We start from the raw sequence: 18,451 nt of genomic DNA, 5'->3' as shown, positions 1-18,451 counted from the left end.
CAAGCCCCACTCCCTAATACCTGGCCTTGGTCCTGCAAAGATTTATCCCTGGGATGACCCAGGAGAGAGGGGAGCTTATCAGAGCCAATATCCAATTATGGACAGGAATAAATGTCATCTCTTGATTACACCTTTTAGTTGGTTGTCCCAGAGTTTGTTAACCTTCATTTTGTGCCTCTGGCATGCTAAAGAAGATATAGCAATTTCAACTTTCTATATTAGAGGGGAGGAAGCCTTTCATATATGGCACTCTCTCCCCCACCCCTCTGTAAAAGCTTTCTGAGAATGTGCAAACGAAGCCATTTTCCTTATCCAGCGCTGATCCTCCTTCACACTTGCAGAAGCAACAGAGAGAAAAAGAAGAGCTATGGCAAAGCCTGGTCAAGATGATGCAAGGAACAAAGCCCAGAAGAGAGCTTTCAGTTGCAGCTAGTTGAACAGAAGAAGAATTCTTCAAAGAATTGAACTCTCTCTACCATTCTCGCAGGAAGGAGTCTCATGGGAGGAAGAGAAAACAGCTTTCATTTTAACGAGTCATGGTATTTATGGCCCTTTCATGAGTTTTGTTTGAAAATATGAAAGTAGATGGACTTAAACCTTGTTTCCAAAGAGAGCAGAGGGAGGTGAGAGCACGCGAAAAAGGCAGATGCGGCTGAATCAACTTTGCCGATTTAAAAAGAATCAAACACCCTTTTGTCTAAAAACAAGCCTCTTATTTTAAAAATGATGGACAGTCATAATTACCTGAAACCAACTCAAAACACTGGTTAGATAGAAATAGGTGGTGGGATGGAGTGCCATTTTTATCTGGGGAAAGCAAAGGCGTTTTGGGCTTGGGATTTCAGGTCTAGTCTACACATGCAGCAGAATCCTGAGGTAACAGAATCCCGAGGTAATTTTGGATGGCACCAGGCCTGATGCCAAAAGCTGGTGCCCTAGCACTGTGGCAGGGATTCCTCCTGGGCTGGCCCAGCCTGCCTGATTGACAAACCAGCACTTCCCATTTCCCATGATGTCCCAGAACAATGCTATGTGAGGGGCATAGTGGATAATGTTAAATAGAGGCCCACAGTCACCTGCTGTGGCCAGGTAAGCCAACAGTCAGGGGCCTGGGGAGGCCACGTTGCCAAAAGCCCCATCAAATCTGAATCTGCCCTGGACTACCCTACTTTAGGTTGCTGATGGGGTATGCTATTTTTCTTAAATTGCTTTCCCATGTACTAAGCTTCCTCCAAATACCACCCCATAGCACATCAGTTTTCTGATTGCAGTGCATTGTTCTCTTCCCCTCCCAACATTTGAAATGATGCAGTCAATTCTATCACCTCAGGCCTCTGCCACTTTATTACTTTATTACTAGCTCATTCTTATGGATGTAGAGAAGAAGCTGAAGATGGTGTCAGGTCTGGCTGCTCCTGATTTATGCAGGGTAGGGGGAAGGCCTTGAGGAGCAAGATGAAGTAGAAGGACATTCTGGACAAAGAATAGGCTGGGTGGGGTGAATTTATGGCAAGGAGAAGGGCGACCAAGATGACCAAGGATCTGGAAACCAAGCTTTATGAGGAATGGTTGAGGGAGTTGGGTATGTTTAGCCTGGAAAAGAGGAGACTGAGAGGATATGGTAGCCAAATATCTCAAGGCCTGTCACATGGAAGACGGAGCAAGCTTTTTTTCTTCTGATACAGAAGGTGGGGCCCAAACCAATGGCTTCAAGTTACAAGAGAGGAGATTCTGACTAAACACCAGGAGAAACCTTCTGACAGTAAAAGCTGTTTGACAGTGGAATGGTCTCCTTCCTGAGGTTGTGGACTCTTCTTCCTTGGAGTTTTTTAAACAGAGGTTGAATGACCAACTGTCATGGACGCTTTAGCTGAGATTCCTGCATTGCAGGGGATTGGACTACATGACCCTTGGGGTCCCTTTCAACACTACAATTCTATGATTCCATGATCCATAGCAAACAAACAGATGTGACTCTCTTTCCTTTAATGTGCACACACCAATATATATCCTGGATTTACATTTAAAAGGGATAATCACCACTGTAGCATATGTTTTCTAAGGCTGGGCCTGATGTTTTGTTCTAAAGGTAATTTGTTCTATCTAGTGTAGTCTCCTTTATAGCAAACAAAATTAAAACCTTTAAACAAGATCTCCCCATGTGACCAATGATTGATATTTTGCTCAGTTACAAGTTGTCATGGGAACAAACATTACATTTATTCTCTCAGTAGTTTCCCTTCTATTGATACACACAAGAGAAAGAAAAGGCTCTGTGGTTTGGGATTTAGAAGGAAAGAAATAATATAAGTTCAATTGTACTATCCACAAGGGAACAGGGCATATATGCTGTAAGAGAAGCTACGTTTTCAAACTAGTGGCAAAGGCTGCTGATTTTGTTCCAATTCTAATCATGATGAAGTGGAAAGGGGGGGACGGACGGACCCCAGAGTGACTCTTCAATGATTGCAGTAAATAGAATCAAATGAATATCTGAAGCAAATTAGCTGAGCCTCTGTTGTTTCTTTTGATTATTATTGTTAATTATGTTTACTGTTTTGTTGAAGAAATCGTCCCAGAAACAACTTGATGCATTTCTGCACACCAATAATTGACTATTGACACAATCCCTTTTTCTTGGGAAGAGCCACTGTCATTAGTATCTTCATCTCAGGTTGAGAATTAAAGATAAGAGAATACCTGTAGGATTAATGCAGTGCTCTGTTCTGGGAAGGGTGATAGGAAATGCAATGGAGGTTGATGAAACTGAGGGGCATTTTAGTCTTGGTTTCTCGTAGGGACTGTGGAAGTTTTCTTTCAAATGGGAGGGGGAGACATGGAGCTGGCATGACTTTGTTCTCGATCACTCCGCTCCTCTCTTCTTCGACGGAGCTTCGCCGTAGTTTCTTCTTGCCGATTCCTCCAGGCAGCAATTATGGCATCATCATCCATTTCTTCCTCCTCCTCCTTGCGCATGCTTTGCCTGTGTCTGAATAACTGCCTTGATGCATAACACTCTTTTCTTTCTTCTACCTTTTCTTCTTTCTCTGCATTCTCCTCAAACTTTGAAAAACTCTGGGTGAACTTTCTCTTGGCTCCAAACTCAGACATGTCTGAACTGGACTCCTCTTCGCGCTCTTCCAAGCGATGTGACCTGATCCGATTCCTGGTGGGTGGTTCAGGGGATTCTGAGCTGCAGGATGGTTCTGGTGTCCTCCTGAAAAAATATGGCTCTGGACTTTCTTCTCTGGAACTTGTCTCACTGAATTTGGACCGTGTAAATGTGCGAGCTGCCTTATCTTCTTGTGCAGAGGCAGAGGAAAATCGCGAGGAGGTTCTCTGCAAGTCATCTTTGCACTGAAAGGTTGAAGAGCGATCAATTTCTTCTCTTTGAGATCTGCAAAAATTATAGCTAGAAGCCTCAGTGTCCACCTCTCTGAATGATGATCTCCTGTATTTTTCTCCACTAGCATCAGAGAAGTCCTGGTATGAGGACTTTTCTTCTGTTTTCAAGCCACTGAGCCACTTACTTACATTCTTTTCTACCTCCGACCTTATAGCACCTGCTCTGGCAAACTGGCCTGAGAAAGAAGATGCTGTGTCACTCCTGTCGTTATGAGCTTCTAAAGGGTACCTAAGGCCACCAATTACATTTTCTGCATAATTTTCTGCCTTCTCACCTTCATCCTCTTCCTTGATCTTTTTCTTCTTAAATAAAGTGCTACGTTTATTGTCACTGATAACCTTCTCGGTCTGGTAATCTGACATTTTCTCTCTCATCTCTGTTTGCATCTCCCTTTCCTTTCTGTTAAGTTTCTTCAAGTCAACCTCATCGGCAAAGAGGCTGTAAAGAGGCTTGCTTGTTTGTGTCACTTTCCTGCTTGAGCTGGATCCTCCTGTCCTTCCACTCATTGAGGTGTTACAAGACAGCATGGACTGAGTGTCAGCATATTGGTTGCCCTGCTGGTGAAATAGTGAACTAGGTAGTGATGAGCCACTTTGTGCACTAAGCAGAGATGCCTTGTCATCATCAACTGATTTAACACTTGAAGCTAATACTGATGATGGGCGGGACAACATTAGGATCTCATTTTGTTTCTGAGCAATAGTTTCACTAACAACATTGGCAATCCAGTTCTGAATACTGGCTATAGATATAGTGTCTTCTGGGCCAACAGGAAGGTTGGGAACACCTGTAGCTACTGAATGGTTTGACATTGCCCCACTACCGCCTCTAGCCTGAGAGAAAGATGAGCGATTGGTCTGCATGCTCAATACTGAGGCAGAATCCTGTGCACCATTTACGGAAGCTGTTGATGGCAAAAAGGCCGACAAAGGGATACTTCCACTCATTGTACTCTCTGCCTCCCAGCTGCAGAGAGACTGACTTTCTTCCAGAACTTTCTTTGAGTGTTCAAGTAACTCCATTCGCCTCTGCTTTCTTCTGGAAGAAGCAGAATCTTCACCTTTAGCAAGCTCCACAATATCATCCTTATTCTCATTGCCTACCTTCTTCTGATGTTTAGCCTTCCAGGCTTGGTAAGCTGTCAGGTTGATATCTGACAAATTCTTCTCCTCTTCCATAGCCTCTTTATTTTGTTGGCTGCCATCTTCATCCTTTGATTTCTCAGAGGCCTCTGAGTCTCTTTTGTGAAATCCAAACTGAATTCTCTTGATTTTCCACCTTTCTAAGGCAGTCAGCTTGTCTTTGTTCTTTTGACAGAAATTATAAAATGAGCTAGTATCAGATAGTATACTTTCCTCATCCACATCCCTCCCATTTGTTCCATTTTCAGGCCTTGGGTTCTCATGACCACATTTAGTTTTGGAATGATATTTCCGAGAAGCTTCCTTCTCTATCTCCATCATCCTCTCATTCCACATATCCCAGCTGCTTTCTGTAGACATGGAATCTGTACGCCCTCTCCTCATTCTGTTAATGCCACTTGCTTCTAGCCGTTGTTTCAAGATTCTGATCTCTTGGCTACTCACACTTTCTGTTTCACTTACATCATTTACAGAACATGGCCTTTCTCCCATTCTAGAACCTCCATCCTCCTCCTTGGGAAACAAGTAGCTTTCCATTTGGTACTTTTCATTTTTGGACTGCCACTCTTGGATCATCCGACTCATATCCGCCTCAGATTCCTCCTGTACCTGAAACGTAAGGTCTGAGGGTTTGCTTTCTCCATCCTTGTTTGAAAGTTCCTTTGCAGGCAAGCCTTGCTTCTTCCTCCATTCTTCATAGAGTTGTTCCTCCTCTTCTTCACTGATAAGAGTAGGCTGCTTAGAAACAAAGCTCGATTTTCCCATAGAGGAGGTACTCATTACACTTCCCAGGAGGCTTGTTGTGTCTTCTTCTTCCACCATGATAGAGTGGACTTTGGCTCCCATGATACTCCCAGAATCATCTCTCCCAGACATCAAGGAAGAGCTTCCAGCTCTGACAACAGAACTCTGGCTACTGGTTGTGTCATCATCAGAATCTTCTTCACCTTCCTCTTCTCGTTCCTCCAATAGCTTTTCATTGAGCTCCCGGAGCTGTTTCAGGAAGCCATCATTGGGGTATATGGCGCGTTTCTTGCGTATAGTCATCAAGGCTTCTAAGATTGTCATATGATGAAAGATCATCAGATAAGCAGCTACCAGCACTGCGGAGCGGCTGATTCCCATTTCACTGCTGACCAAGACTTTCCCTAGAAGTAAAATTATATAGGTGGTTAACTACTGCCAGAGGAATACTGGGAACTGTCGTTCAACAGCATCTGGAGGACACTGGATTTGGGAAGTATGTAATAGTCTATTTCTGAAACAGTTTCTGGATCAAATAAATAGTTGGTGGGGGTGGGTGGGTTCTGCCATCAGTAGTCTTGATTTAATTCATCATTAATACCTAAACTGGGAACATGGTAAATTAAGTTAAATAAATAATTTATATATTTCATCACAGAAATCTCAAAACATTTTAAGCATAGCAGCAAATGGGGGAATATATGCTACAATCCCTTCTAATCCAAAGAAATTCTTATTGAGCTCAGCCTGGCTTACCACACAGGCCACTCCTGCATCTTCCCCCAATTTATATTCACTAATGTTGATAAACCACTGGTGTGAAGCTTGGTGCAACAATGCTCCAAAACTCGGGAAGAATTTGCCCCTCACCATATTAAACATGTTTTCCATTATTATATGTATATAAATTATAAAGGTGATACCCATACTCAGAGGAGAAACTTTAAAATGGACTTAAGTTAGTCATGTCTGTTGCTTTCAATGAGTCCACTCTGAGATGACTTAGTTGGCTTCAACCCAATGTACTTATTTATTTCCATCTTCCTAAATGGTTAACATTGCCATGGTAGAAACATTAAAAACACAGTCTGAAGAGTAGAAGGAACTTCATTAGTGTGTATGAGGGGCCCTAATACCTACTTCTCAAATGATAATGAACCAACAGAAGCTGAAAATGAGAAGTTATGCAGTTTGACCTACATACCTCTGTAGGTTAGTAGAGCTTCATCAAGGAACTCTGCAGCCTCACGGAAATGTTTAGAGATGTCCATATCTGGGAAATCATCCACCTCAATGCCTAAATACTGGATGTTCATGCCGTTGTAGAAGTCTGGTCCTGTATACACACCAGTGCCATGAGCAGCATTAAGCACATGAGTAATTCCTAGTCTCTTTAGGCGACCTTTATTCACTGCAACACTCCTTCAAGACAAAGGAAGAGAGGTTAGATTCTGTCTACTTTCTTGAGTATTTGAAAACTAGCCTAAGGCCAGCAATAGAAAAATGGGTTGAGTTGATGAGGAACTCTGCAAGTTTGTGCAGACTGGCAATATGAATGATCTACCCCACAGGTGATTAAAATAGTATTGTAAGTGCGAGCATGTTCACAACATGTGTTTACTATCTGGTTGAACACAAAAGGTTACAATGGCCACATTTTCATGCAATGCTAAGACAAACCATTGCTCAGTGCAAACATCAGGGCTGTCTTATCCATAGGCGCTAGGGGTGCAGGGCACCAGGCTCTCAGGGGCACCAGGATGAGAGTCTGGGGCCTGAGAGTTGAGTCCAGCGAAGAGCCCGCCCGTCAGTTGGAGTGCCACAGTGGGCTCTTCTGCTGCGGGTGGCTCTGCGCCATGAGTTCAGGGGCGATCGAGCCAGCAAGATGCTGTGGCGGCTGGCCAGCTCTGCCCTCTTGCGAGCCTGGGACTGGCCAACCGGGGGGGGGGGCGCCAGGCGGTTCTTTGCACCCTGGTGCCACATATACTTAAGACAGCCCTGGTAAACATGCTGGCTGCCAGGAAGAAAACTGCACTAACTTAGTTCTTTCCTGGTCCGTTTAAGTTAGTGCAGCACAGTAGTTAATCACTGTTTGTTCTCCAGTTCCACAATCATGGTTAAATGCTCTCATCTTTAACCATGATCCCAAGGTTTGTTCTTGGCCATAGATCGTAGTAGAAGAGTAGCGAGTTTAACCACGATCCCAAGTTTGGATGGTATGCTAAGCAAAACCTTGACTTAGCTGCCATGCCATGTGGAGTTGGCATGAGCTCTCCTTTGGGAGCCAGCATGATTGTGCAGTGCCAGTTATAATTTGGCTAACAGTGACATGTGTACCAGGCCAACATGACAAATCTCTGGAAGTCTCATAACGGTGTTTTATATTAGGCAGATTTATACCTCACCTTTCTAGTGTATCCACATTATTCTGGGTGGCTAACAACACATTTAAAGAACACTTACAAAATCAATTAAGGAAACATCAGCGATATAATAATAAAACAAAGAGCCAGGAGCAGGATATAAAACCAGCTAAAATAGGGCTAGTCTGCTAAAAGTTCATTAGCATGGCAGATCAAATACCTGCCTGAATAATAATGTCATAACCAGGCAATGGATAGTCAAGAGAAAGGGAAATAAACAGACCTCTTGAGGAAGGAAGTTACATAATTTAGGTGGGATCACTATAGCAGCCATCACCAATGTTTCACCAAGTTATGCCCCCATTGATTGGTCATACAGGAGAGCCTCCCTTGCTGACTGTAATGAGTGGCCACGCTCATTTGGAATGAGATTGCCTTCTGGGTAGCTGAGCCACCAACCAGTTAGGGTATTTAGAAAGTTGCAACACTTCATCACTGGGGTCATAAATGCCCCACTGATAAAATGTTTACTATTGTTGCCCTGGGCACTGTGGCAAATGCAGGGAGCAAATCATCTGCAAGGCACATAAATGATTCTCCCAGTGCAACACCATCAAGATATCTCATAAGGCCTTCGTTCCAATATGTACTGGGATTTTGAAATAACTGGGTTAAGGAAATATGATGGCTGCAAATGTTAAAAGACTCATATATCAAATTGTGTCATAATCACTGTGATTTGACATTTGGAAACTGTGACAAGCAACCATTGGGGGAAAAGCTTTTTTTTATGAACAAAAATGGCTCAGAAATTAGAAGACCTTATTTATAATTCATGCTCTTTTGTTTAAAATAGTGTTGACAGCAGCTGCTATTTGTACATTGGCTGGTCTTCTTCTTAAAGCAGGCTTTATTCATACCATGAATCAGAGAGAATCAGGGCATGGCAAGTGGAGGCTGGAACTACATAATATGGTCAGCACCTTTCGACCTCTGAAAGTAATGGCTGTGCATTTTCCTCTGGCATCGTTTAATAATGCAAAATGCATGGTGTGATGCCATCACGTTATAATTTTTTCCACCCCTGCAAATGGCAGCCAATTAGGTGGAAAAAGGAAATGAAAAGTCATAATGCCATGTTACAAGTTCTGCATAACTAAATGTTATGAAGGTGATAGAAGGAAGAGACATCAGATTGCCTGTTTCAGTGGCAGCTGCACCTTGGCTGCAAAGTACAATTCTGGCCTGATGGAGGGAAAGGAATCTTCACTTGTCCAACTTAAACTTTCAGATTCCAGCAATTATGTGAGATGCCAATTCCCCAATGCAATAGAAGCAGCATCAACTAGTTGACTAAGAAACTGACTTCCCTCATTAGTTTGGTTTAGGGGTTTTTGATCTCCCACCACTGGTGTATGTACAATCTCCTTGACTGCATTCAAATCAAGAATGCATTGTGTCATTCACAGGAATGCAGGGAGGAGATCAGGATATAATATTCATCCTATACAGTGGAACCTCACATTACGGTTGGAATCCATTCTGGAGGCCCATTCATAACACGGAATTGACGTAAGCTGAAGCGCTGCGTCGGCACACAAACATGACGCTATTTAGCGCTTCTGCGCATGTGGCAAAACCCAGAAGTAACCCATTCTGGTACTTCCGGGTTGCTGCAGGACACAAGACAAAAACACGCAACCTGAAGCAGACGCAAGATGAGGTATGTCTGTAACAGTTTCTGCCTTTATAGTGGTATTCTTTACATAAGTTTATCTTGGGATGGGACATTTGAAAGATTTTAATTTTTCACCTAGGATTATTGATCTTCTTCTCCAATAAAGTGTGAGAAGTCCAACTCTAGGAATGATAATCAAAGAGAAACAGTCTTCCTACTCACTTTTCTGCTATGAAGACATTTGGCCAGACTTCATCAACGGCATCCTTTGGAGACTCAAGCCGGTCTTTCACAAGTGCCCTCTGCAAATCCATGACACATGGTGTGTTGAACAAGCTGGTATCATCTATCTTTTCCTTAACCCGATTGTACAAGTCTTCCACCAGTAGCTGCTCTGCAGATTCGAGCATCCCTGGACACCCAGAATCTGCTTTCACCTCCTTTGTCTTCAGCTCTGGAATGAAACAACACTTACATTTTCAAAATTGCACCTGTTTACCTTTGACAACGGTAAAGCGGCTTAGTCATGTTGGCCACATGATCCGGAAGCTGTACGCCGGCTCCCTTGGCCAGTAAAGCGAGATGAGTGCCGCAACCCCAGAGTCGTCTGCAACTGGACCTAACAGTCAGGGGTCCCCTTTCCCTTTGACATGCTTCTCAACGAGTGTTCAACAAAGGGCAGATTCACACCACTCATTTAAAGCACATTCAGTGCACATTTAAAATATGTGGCTCCTCCCAAAGAATCCTGGGAACTGTCATTTGGTTGGGGTGCTGGGAATTGTAGCTCTGTGAGGCTGAAACTACAGTTCTTAGGATTCTCTGGTGGAAAGCCATGTGCTTTAAATGTGCATTGAATGTGCTTTAAAGGCATGGTATGGATCTTCTCAAAGTACCTGGGCCCTTGATCTGAGCTATGTGCACATCAATGCTCAAGCTATAATCTTGATGGACTATTGGATATTGAAATCATATTGATGGGATCTTGGTAAGCCTAAGCCTTGTGATATTCATTTGAGACCTTTCTCCAGATTTCCCCACCTAATGAAGTGAGACAAGGAAAGGGATTTTCAGTGACTTTGCCTCCTGTATTGAATGCCTTTCCACAAGAGGCTCACCTGATGCCATGCTATGGTGTTTTAGGTACCAGTTGGATATATATTTTGTTCTCCTGGACCTTTTAATTATAATGGAGACACCTGTTTTGTGCTTTTAGAACTTTTTGCCAAGTTCGCCAAGTTCGCCAAACCCTTTGCTGGTTTCACATTGTTTTAGCTGCCACATTGGTGTTTATTTATATATTCATCACTGGTTTTAGTGCCGTGCAAATGTTGAACTTTAGTTTGTATTTTTAATAGTCCATAAACTGCCCAGAGAACTCAGTCACATGGGTATACAAATGTTATAGAACAAATAAAATACTGTATCATAGCATTCTACTGTATTGTAGTATTTCAATATAGAGTTAAGTAGAATCTCATTCCAATAATGAATGGAAGGCAGAAAGTAGCCTGGCTAGCTTTTAGGGCAAACACTTCATCTATAGTTGCAGAGTATGCTGTGATGCACCACCACTGACTTCAAAAGAAAAACCCCTACAGTCTTGTTTAGCAAAATGTAAAAGAGAGACATATCAAGAGGGGCTGTATGATACTAGAGTAGCTTTCATACAAGGCCATTTAGCATTGTTAAGACACTTGATTATAACATTGAGTAGAATTCACCAAACAGAATTTAAATGGTAAGTCCATGTGCTACTTAGTATAGCATTAAATATCCAACAATACCCAACCCCATGGCCAGGGTTCTCCTACAATATTTAACTTGGAAGGAAGTGCTGTTCAGCAAAGGTCCTCAGCAACTGTACTCGGAAGGTTTATCCTTGCGTGTTTTGCCTCTGATTGCTTCTTGTTCAGTTTGGCAGTAGCATTACTAATGCATTGCCTCTTAACTCGCTGGCTCCTATAACCCATGGTAGGAAGGTTTAATTATTGATCTCTATTCATTATTCTTTTTGTATTAGAGGGAACCAGTAATTAAAGCCCTCTCTCCCCAGCTGAATGGGAGATGACTAATTAAGGGGCAATCGTCCTGCTAAATAGGAAGCATTTAGAGGCAAAGGTGAAGAAACCTTCTAATTCAAGGTACAGTAGCCCAGCGAAGCTTCAGTGACACTTTGCCAGTTCACACACTAGATAGACTGGAATGGCAAATGTTTTAAATTAAACAACGCTTCCCAAAATATATTAATAAAGATATGAGAACAATACAGGAAAACACAGGAATGGAATAGTGATCAGTATTGATATCTGTGATTGAGTCCCTGTCAGAGAAGAAGGCGTGGTTATGATGATGATGATGATAAAGATGATGTCATTTGGAATTTCTGTAAAAAGTGAGTGCACAAGGACAGCAATTAAAAAATACACTGTGATTATGGAAGTAACCTTAATCAGCAGAGGTTCTATAAATGGTCTCCAGATATTATAAGATAATTGAGTTGAGAGGGAGGGACCAGAAATCATCTAGTCTATTCCTCTATTCAAAAGTGAGGGCACTTACTCAGCAGCCTCCCCTTACTCATAAACCCATTGTCTTCATTGCCTTTTCTTTCTGCCTCCTACCTTCGTTGATAATCTGTTTAGCAGCCACAGCAGATGACAGATGGATGGGCTCCATGAAGATGCTCTCAGTGTCTGTATCCGATAACACCGAATATCTGTTAATAAATGACAACGATGTGAGGCAAGCTTCTACAAGTTGTTTGACTCACCTTTGACAGCTTCTACAACTATTTCAAAACAGAGCAGCCTGAGGGTGAGGGGAGACTGTACAGCAGAACAGGAAGCAGGTGACGCTGGGAGATGGCCCATGTTTGCATACACACAAGCAATTTAAAAAATGGCAAAACAAGTTTAAATTTCCCCATAATGCTTCTTTTATTATTCATTCTCATCAATGTGTTCCTCTTCCCAAAAGTGCAGAATTAAGATACTATAACATAAAATTCATCTACAGAAAACGCTACATTTCCCTTTGTTGTATGTTGATTTTACCATATGGAGGCACATTTGTAAACTGGAGTAATCGGTGGGGGAAAAGCATTTCCCAGCAAAAACAAAAAAATGTTTGTATAAACTAATCTACTGTCTCCCATTCTCTATTCCAAAATGAAGAGCAAGAATGCTCTCATAGTAGATACTGTAGTGATACACAGATTTTGTAATATAATGCTTGTAATATTCTTTGATGTACAGTAATGCAGGTGGGGACGAGGAACTTGTTGAACCCGGTATCAGCTCAAAGGCAGCTCAGAGGCAAATGATGCACTGCTGTCTCCCTTTGACTCTGGGGTTTATCAGTCCACATCTCTCCCTTGCAGATAAAGGGGAGCACAGAGCAAGGAGCAATGACCAAGCATTAGGCCATGAATCCCCCTGCCCTTTAGTGACACTCTAGTTACCACTGTGGTAAAGTTACGGAGTCCTGTGTCTCTTTTTACAGAAGAGGAAGATGTTTCCTTTTCATCCACTAGAGGGTGGATGATAGTCCAGATGTCTCTGACTGTTGTAAACAGAGGGTTGCCTGACAGCTGCATTAATCAAAATTGGTCTCCATAGCAACCGACCATGAAACGTTATATGGGCAGCCAGCTTCCCAAGGCAGTGGCAGTGGAGAAGGCCGGGAGAAGCCTGTGATGTCTAGGGGTCAAGTGTACAAAGCACTAGAGAGCTGGGGCTTTAGCTAATGCATATTAAGCTGGAGGGACTGGCTGAGGAAAGAGCAGGAATGGAGCTCTGGTGTTTATGTAGCAAGTGTGAGCATTGCCCTTTCATTGCCTCTGTCAAAGGTAAACAAAGTTTTTGCCCCCCCCCCCAGCCCTTTTAAAGTTAAGGCTGCCATTTTGCCTAGAAATCGATTACTTAGGGCAGAATTCAACTCATGCATCCCAGCAGCAGAAGCCAGCATTAGGACTTCAGTTTGTACAACAGGGTTCCCCCCGTCTTCTTCTGTGTCCCCCAAAATTGGCTAGGAATGGTCAAGGGAACCCCCAGAACAGCATCTGATTGTTCCATCTGGCAAGCTGTAAAGCTTGCCCTGGCAGAACAATCAACATAGTGCAATGTTGAATTTCACCCTTAGAATCTAGACACACCATCCTCTGCAATACACCCTGCAGCACAAAGATGCTTTTTCCTTTATAGCACCAGAGGATGTCAGTTTGAGTTACGCCTCCTCAACTTAAACGAGGATCTGTAATTAAGGGACTGCAAGGTGGTGTTCTGCCAGCATTACAAGCAAACATACAAGTAGCACTCATACTTTTAAGAGATCCCTTGCCTTCTTGAGTATGCTGAAAGTGAAGCAGAGACAATGTTTTGCTCCACTGATAGTACTACTTTCAAAGCCACCTGTTTGAGGTGTTGATGCAGAGAATCCAATTAGCTTTCTGCTCATGGATGTGTGAAGGAAGCCACCAAGCGGTCGTTCTGCAATGATCAAGCCGGTAGGCACTGATGGGAGTTGTAGACCAAAACATCTGAAGGGCACCAGGTTGGAAAAGGTTGTTCTACAAGCTAAGGATATGAAAACTATCTCTGGCAAATTCCTAATTGACATGCCATTTGTAGAAAGCATGAAACCTTTAATGGCTGTGTATCTTTAAAGCACATCAAAGCACATTCTGGGCACTGTAGTCCACCCCTCACAGAGTAACAATTCCCAGAAACCCTTAACAAACTAGTGCCCAGAATTTTTGGAAGGAAAGAATGTGGCTGAAATGAGCTTTAAAGGTATGGTGTACACAGCCAGTGGCAGGGAAAATGCGGCAACTCTAAGAACAGGAGTTTTGAGTTTGGAAGCTCTGTTGTATTGGAGCAAGTGAAGAAACAAACAGAGAGCCCTTCCATCTCTATTGAGGACTGCTAGATCTATAGTGAAGAGCAACAGGCTGGTATAAAAAGCCTCTCTCTGCTGACAAAAAAAAAAAGTTAGTTAAAAGCATTTTGAGTTGCTTAAACCATGAATTCCTCCAGTATTTTACAGGAGGAAAAATAAAACACCTGTTGAAAACGTTGAAAATCAGGCACAATAATTTAGGGAATATATAGCCCTTCAGATGTTATGGGACTCTCCTCCCATCAGCGTCAGTCATCATAATCAATGGTCAGGAATGATGGAAGTTGTAATCCAGCAACAGCTGGAAGACCAAACTTTCCCCATCCCTGATTTAGGCATATTGAACTGGCTGAGAGTAAATTCCATTGAAAACAACAATCTGAGTAGATATGAATAGAATTTAACTGTTAAGTTGTTTAATCACAAAATAGATTTGTGTGTCTCTAAGAGAGTGGGTGGTCTTTCCCCCTTTTGCTCCACCCCAAAGAATAATCTAGCAGCATGGTAAAGAGAAAGCACAGATCACCCCAATAACATCTAGAGTCAAAGCGACTGCCCTCACGTACATATTCAAAACACTATGGAATTTTTTTTTTTAAGCAATTGCAAGTAAGTTTAGGGCATATTAACAATGTACATGCAAATGAGCCATATGCAAAGAAAAAACCGAACTTGGCCAAGTGTATCTAAGCTGCAGGAAAGACAGATGGTTTGGCTAGCAGCACTCAGTCTCATCATCAGCCATGGGAACAGAAACAGATAAAAGAAAAAGTGAATCAGCCTACAGAGCCTGATTTATCCTTTAATATCCCTAAGGAATGGAACTAAGAACACGCCAGAAAACAGGAGCCCCTTTTACATGTTCAGTGAATGCATAGGGTGAGGGTTACTTGCGACTATGTTTTTAAGTGTACAAATGTTCATTAATAGGCTCATATAGACTGGACCATGCTTTTGCTCACGGCCTCCTTGCTTCCTTTCTCAGAGATTAAAAAATTCCAAATGCTGCAACCTTTCCACCTAGAGGACTCACTCAAATTCCCTCGACTTTGGTTGCTCTTTTCTGAACCTTTGATGGCTCTACAATATCCTTTTTGAGGTGAGGCGACCAGAACGGCACACAGTATTTCAAGTGCAGACATGCCGTAGCTTTGCAAAACAGCATTATGGTATCAACAGCTGTATTTTTAATTCCTTTCTTAATGAATGATCCCTAGCAAGGAATTCACTCTCCCCCCCCCCCCCGCACCAACAGTTGCCACACACTGGGTCGAGATCTACTGAACGATGCCTTTGAATGAGAAAAAGGCAAGATCACACAGGCTTGGGGCATTGAAAAAGGCTCTCTCTTGCAGACTAAAACATGCTTGATAAAGAAAACCTCAAAAATAGATAGGGGCTGACTATTGCTTTCTAACTGGGATTACTGGGCATGCCTCTATGCAAGACCCAGAAATCCTGCTTCACATAAGATTCCAAATTTGTACAATCAAGTGAAACACTTGAATCCGAACAAATCAAAGAACTGTGAAAAGACTGATGCAAATGATGGCAGCTTGGGTGGGCTCTGTTTCCTCTGTGCTGCCTCACTTAACTTTGATAATGCTTTCCCCCAATAACACTTGAATTTGTGGAAAACCTCAGTTGACCCAATTAGATTAGCTAAATAATGCATGAGCTCTCCACCCTGGCTTCTAAAAGAAATAAGAAAGAACTCTTTAAATTCTGCCTTGCTCAGGGTTTGGATAATGCACAGGGTTAGCGTAAGGTAATTTTAAAAAAGGAAGGGGGAAGGCTAGAAAATGGCTGGAGTTTGTTCCATGTGATCAGAGGGATATAGAGGTCTACTTGGCAAAAGACTCACCGGCTAGGAGAGGGACTGCGAAGATAGTGGGCCTGCACGGCTTTCACATCAGGGCCTTCTCCATCGGGCACCACCTGCTCACCATCTGAATCCATACCACTTGCCATAGTTCCTGTGGGAACACGCTAGAATTGGGGAGGGTGGGATTAGGTGGATCAGAACATACTAAAAGGCAGAGGCACATCGAGCAAACCCATCTGCCAAGCTACAAAAAGAAGATTGGTGTGGTTCAGAAAGGGGGTTTGTGTATGACTGAGGACATGAGGTTTGAGAGTTTCCATTCCACGACGAACCACCCCAAGCAATTGAGAGCAAACATTTGATTCCACACGACTTTAAACCCCAGGCCTCTCTTCCAAAGAGATGTTTGCCATAAAGCAATACCACCCACTGGAAAAGAGGCAAGAGACTTCGGAAGCACTATATTAATGGAAGTTAGAGAAACTGTTAACATACCCTCCAACATTTCTCTGACGAAAATGGGGACGTCTCATTCCAGAATGATAATTTTTCTACATATACCCCACACATCTTATGGGGTTGCCCCAGCCACTTTGGGCAACTTCCAACATATATAAAAACATAACAAAACAGCAAACATGAAAGAAAACTTCCCTATACAGGATTGCCTTTGGACAGCTCGGGGGTCGGATAACTCCATACCCTCCAACATTTCTCTGATGAAAATAGAGACATCTTAAGGAAATGTGAGGTATTCCAGGACCAAATCAGAATCTGGGATGGCTTCTCGAAATCAGGGACGTCCCTGGAAAATAGGGACATTTGGAGGGTCTGTGTTAATACCCCTGGGCTCACAGTCCCCAGCAGTCTGCCTGCCTTCACTCCACTTAGCAAAACTGAGCTGGCTGCTTCTCAGGGAGAGCAATCCAGGGCCGTGTGGATCCAAAGATTCACACAGGTCCAATACACACACGTAGGGGTAATTGAGGGACATCACATCCAGCCCTAAACCAATGGTCCCTGGTTAGTAGAATAGGCATATGCCTTTAAATGCCTTCTAAAAGCAAAATCCTGTTGCTGTTTTTAAAAGCGTGAATGTTCACATAGGTAATAGCTATTATGAAGTATAAAAAGTAATCACAACAAATGCTCTTAACAGTGCAGCCCTATGTCTACTCAGAAATAACTCCAGTTGTGTTTAGTGGGACTCTCCCCCAACTAAGATTGCAGCTCAGAATAAAGTAGGGCTAGAGGTTTTTTATTATTATTTTGCAATTCAATTTTCTGAGTGGACCTATAAGCCTTACCACCGCACTTTGTCCCCCACCCCACAGCAATCTGAAATGGCACCCCTGGGATCCTGCTCTTGGGTTGTTAGGATGGAGTCTAGAGAGGCAGCCCTTGTTTCCTGAGGCTTCTCCATACAGGGGAGATGTGTGATCAATGTGCAACAAAAATACCTGCTCCATTTCAGGCCGCGAGGGAAGATGCCTCTTCCCTTACACAGTCCCCTTTCTCGCCCCCCTTGCAGCTTGTCTCAGATGTCAGGAATGCAGCTAGGCCTCCGCAGGCAGGGTGGCGGTGGCAGTTGTTGACACCACACAATGACCCAGCAAGACCAAACGAAGCAAGAAGCTATGAAAGCCCCACAGCAACTTACCGGTTCTGCTGGGAGGGTACGTCTCCTGACAGTTTAATGTTCCTTGTTAGCAGTAAAGTGAAGCACCCAGTCAAAAAAAGAGCAGGGAATTAGGCCGCCGGGATCACAGTCAGGACAAGGGCCGCTGCCCTCCTTCCCTCGCTGTGATTTCTTCCCAAAGGGGCAGGACAACTGTCAGCCTCAAATTTTATCAGCCTTCTAATAATAGCACTTCCAGGCACTGGCTGTCAGGTTGCCGAGAGAGAAGTGCAGTCCCTGCTTGGGCTTTTTAACTCTATCCCCACCCATCAAGGGACCTCACTTGGCTGCAGAATAGGCCAGATATATGAAGGGCAATCATGCTATTTGTTTTTATTGGATGCCTGAGCCGTGTCCGTTCAGAGGTCAGAAAGGAAGCTTCCTCCCTGCCTCAGAATTTTAGTCCTTGTCATCCCGTTTCCCCACCCACCTCTCCCTTTTGGACAAATTTGCCCCAGGGATCTTCCCCAGAGGGAATCAATTGCTGCATGATAAGAAGGAGTCTGACACCGAGATCAGGCAAAACCAAATATTGTTTATTATCGAGACAGCCCTGCATGTGCAACTCCCCAGCTCGTGCTGTAAAGAAGGAGGCCCCCATAAAGTACATTAAAGGTACTTTATACCCTATAGTCAGTCCAAATTTCCCTCCTACATTCTCCTGTTGGTTAGGAGACTGCAGTTTACAGTCCCAGTCTGCCTATTTCTTATTTCCC

The 18,451-nt window shown here is 43.2% G+C and overlaps 1 protein-coding gene across 1 annotated transcript; it reads right to left on the bottom strand.

The window, feature by feature from the left end:
* Positions 1-1,969: 1,969 nt before the first annotated feature.
* Positions 1,970-17,896, bottom strand: STYXL2 (serine/threonine/tyrosine interacting like 2). The gene is made up of 6 exons (XM_081907862.1): positions 17,718-17,896; positions 16,097-16,221; positions 11,958-12,052; positions 9,556-9,787; positions 6,497-6,714; positions 1,970-5,696 (listed from the first exon to the last, which is right to left on the bottom strand). Exons 2-6 carry the CDS (start codon positions 16,201-16,203, stop codon positions 2,818-2,820), a joined length of 3,531 nt encoding a protein of 1,176 aa, XP_081763988.1. The 5' UTR covers positions 16,204-16,221; positions 17,718-17,896; the 3' UTR covers positions 1,970-2,817.
* Between the last annotated feature and the right edge of the window lie 555 nt (positions 17,897-18,451).

Source organism: Podarcis melisellensis, assembly GCF_964234715.1.
Source record: "Podarcis melisellensis genome assembly, chromosome: 4".
Classification (NCBI taxonomy): domain Eukaryota; kingdom Metazoa; phylum Chordata; class Lepidosauria; order Squamata; family Lacertidae; genus Podarcis; species Podarcis melisellensis.
Note: the sequence above shows the minus strand (reverse complement) of the source record. Positions and strands in the feature narration are given on the sequence as shown.

What these genes read in the sequence shown, in the direction of transcription:
- STYXL2 (XM_081907862.1), bottom strand. Translation starts at nt 16,203, where the DNA reads ATGGCAAGTGGTATGGATTCAGATGGTGAGCAGGTGGTGCCCGATGGA. An exon ending in CGCAGTCCCTCTCCTAGCCG is followed by an intron (nt 12,053 to 16,096) that starts GTGAGTCTTTTG and finishes ATTTATTAACAG; the next exon opens with ATATTCGGTGTTATCGGATA. An exon ending in AGCTCTACTAACCTACAGAG is followed by an intron (nt 5,697 to 6,496) that starts GTATGTAGGTCA and finishes TTTTACTTCTAG; the next exon opens with GGAAAGTCTTGGTCAGCAGT.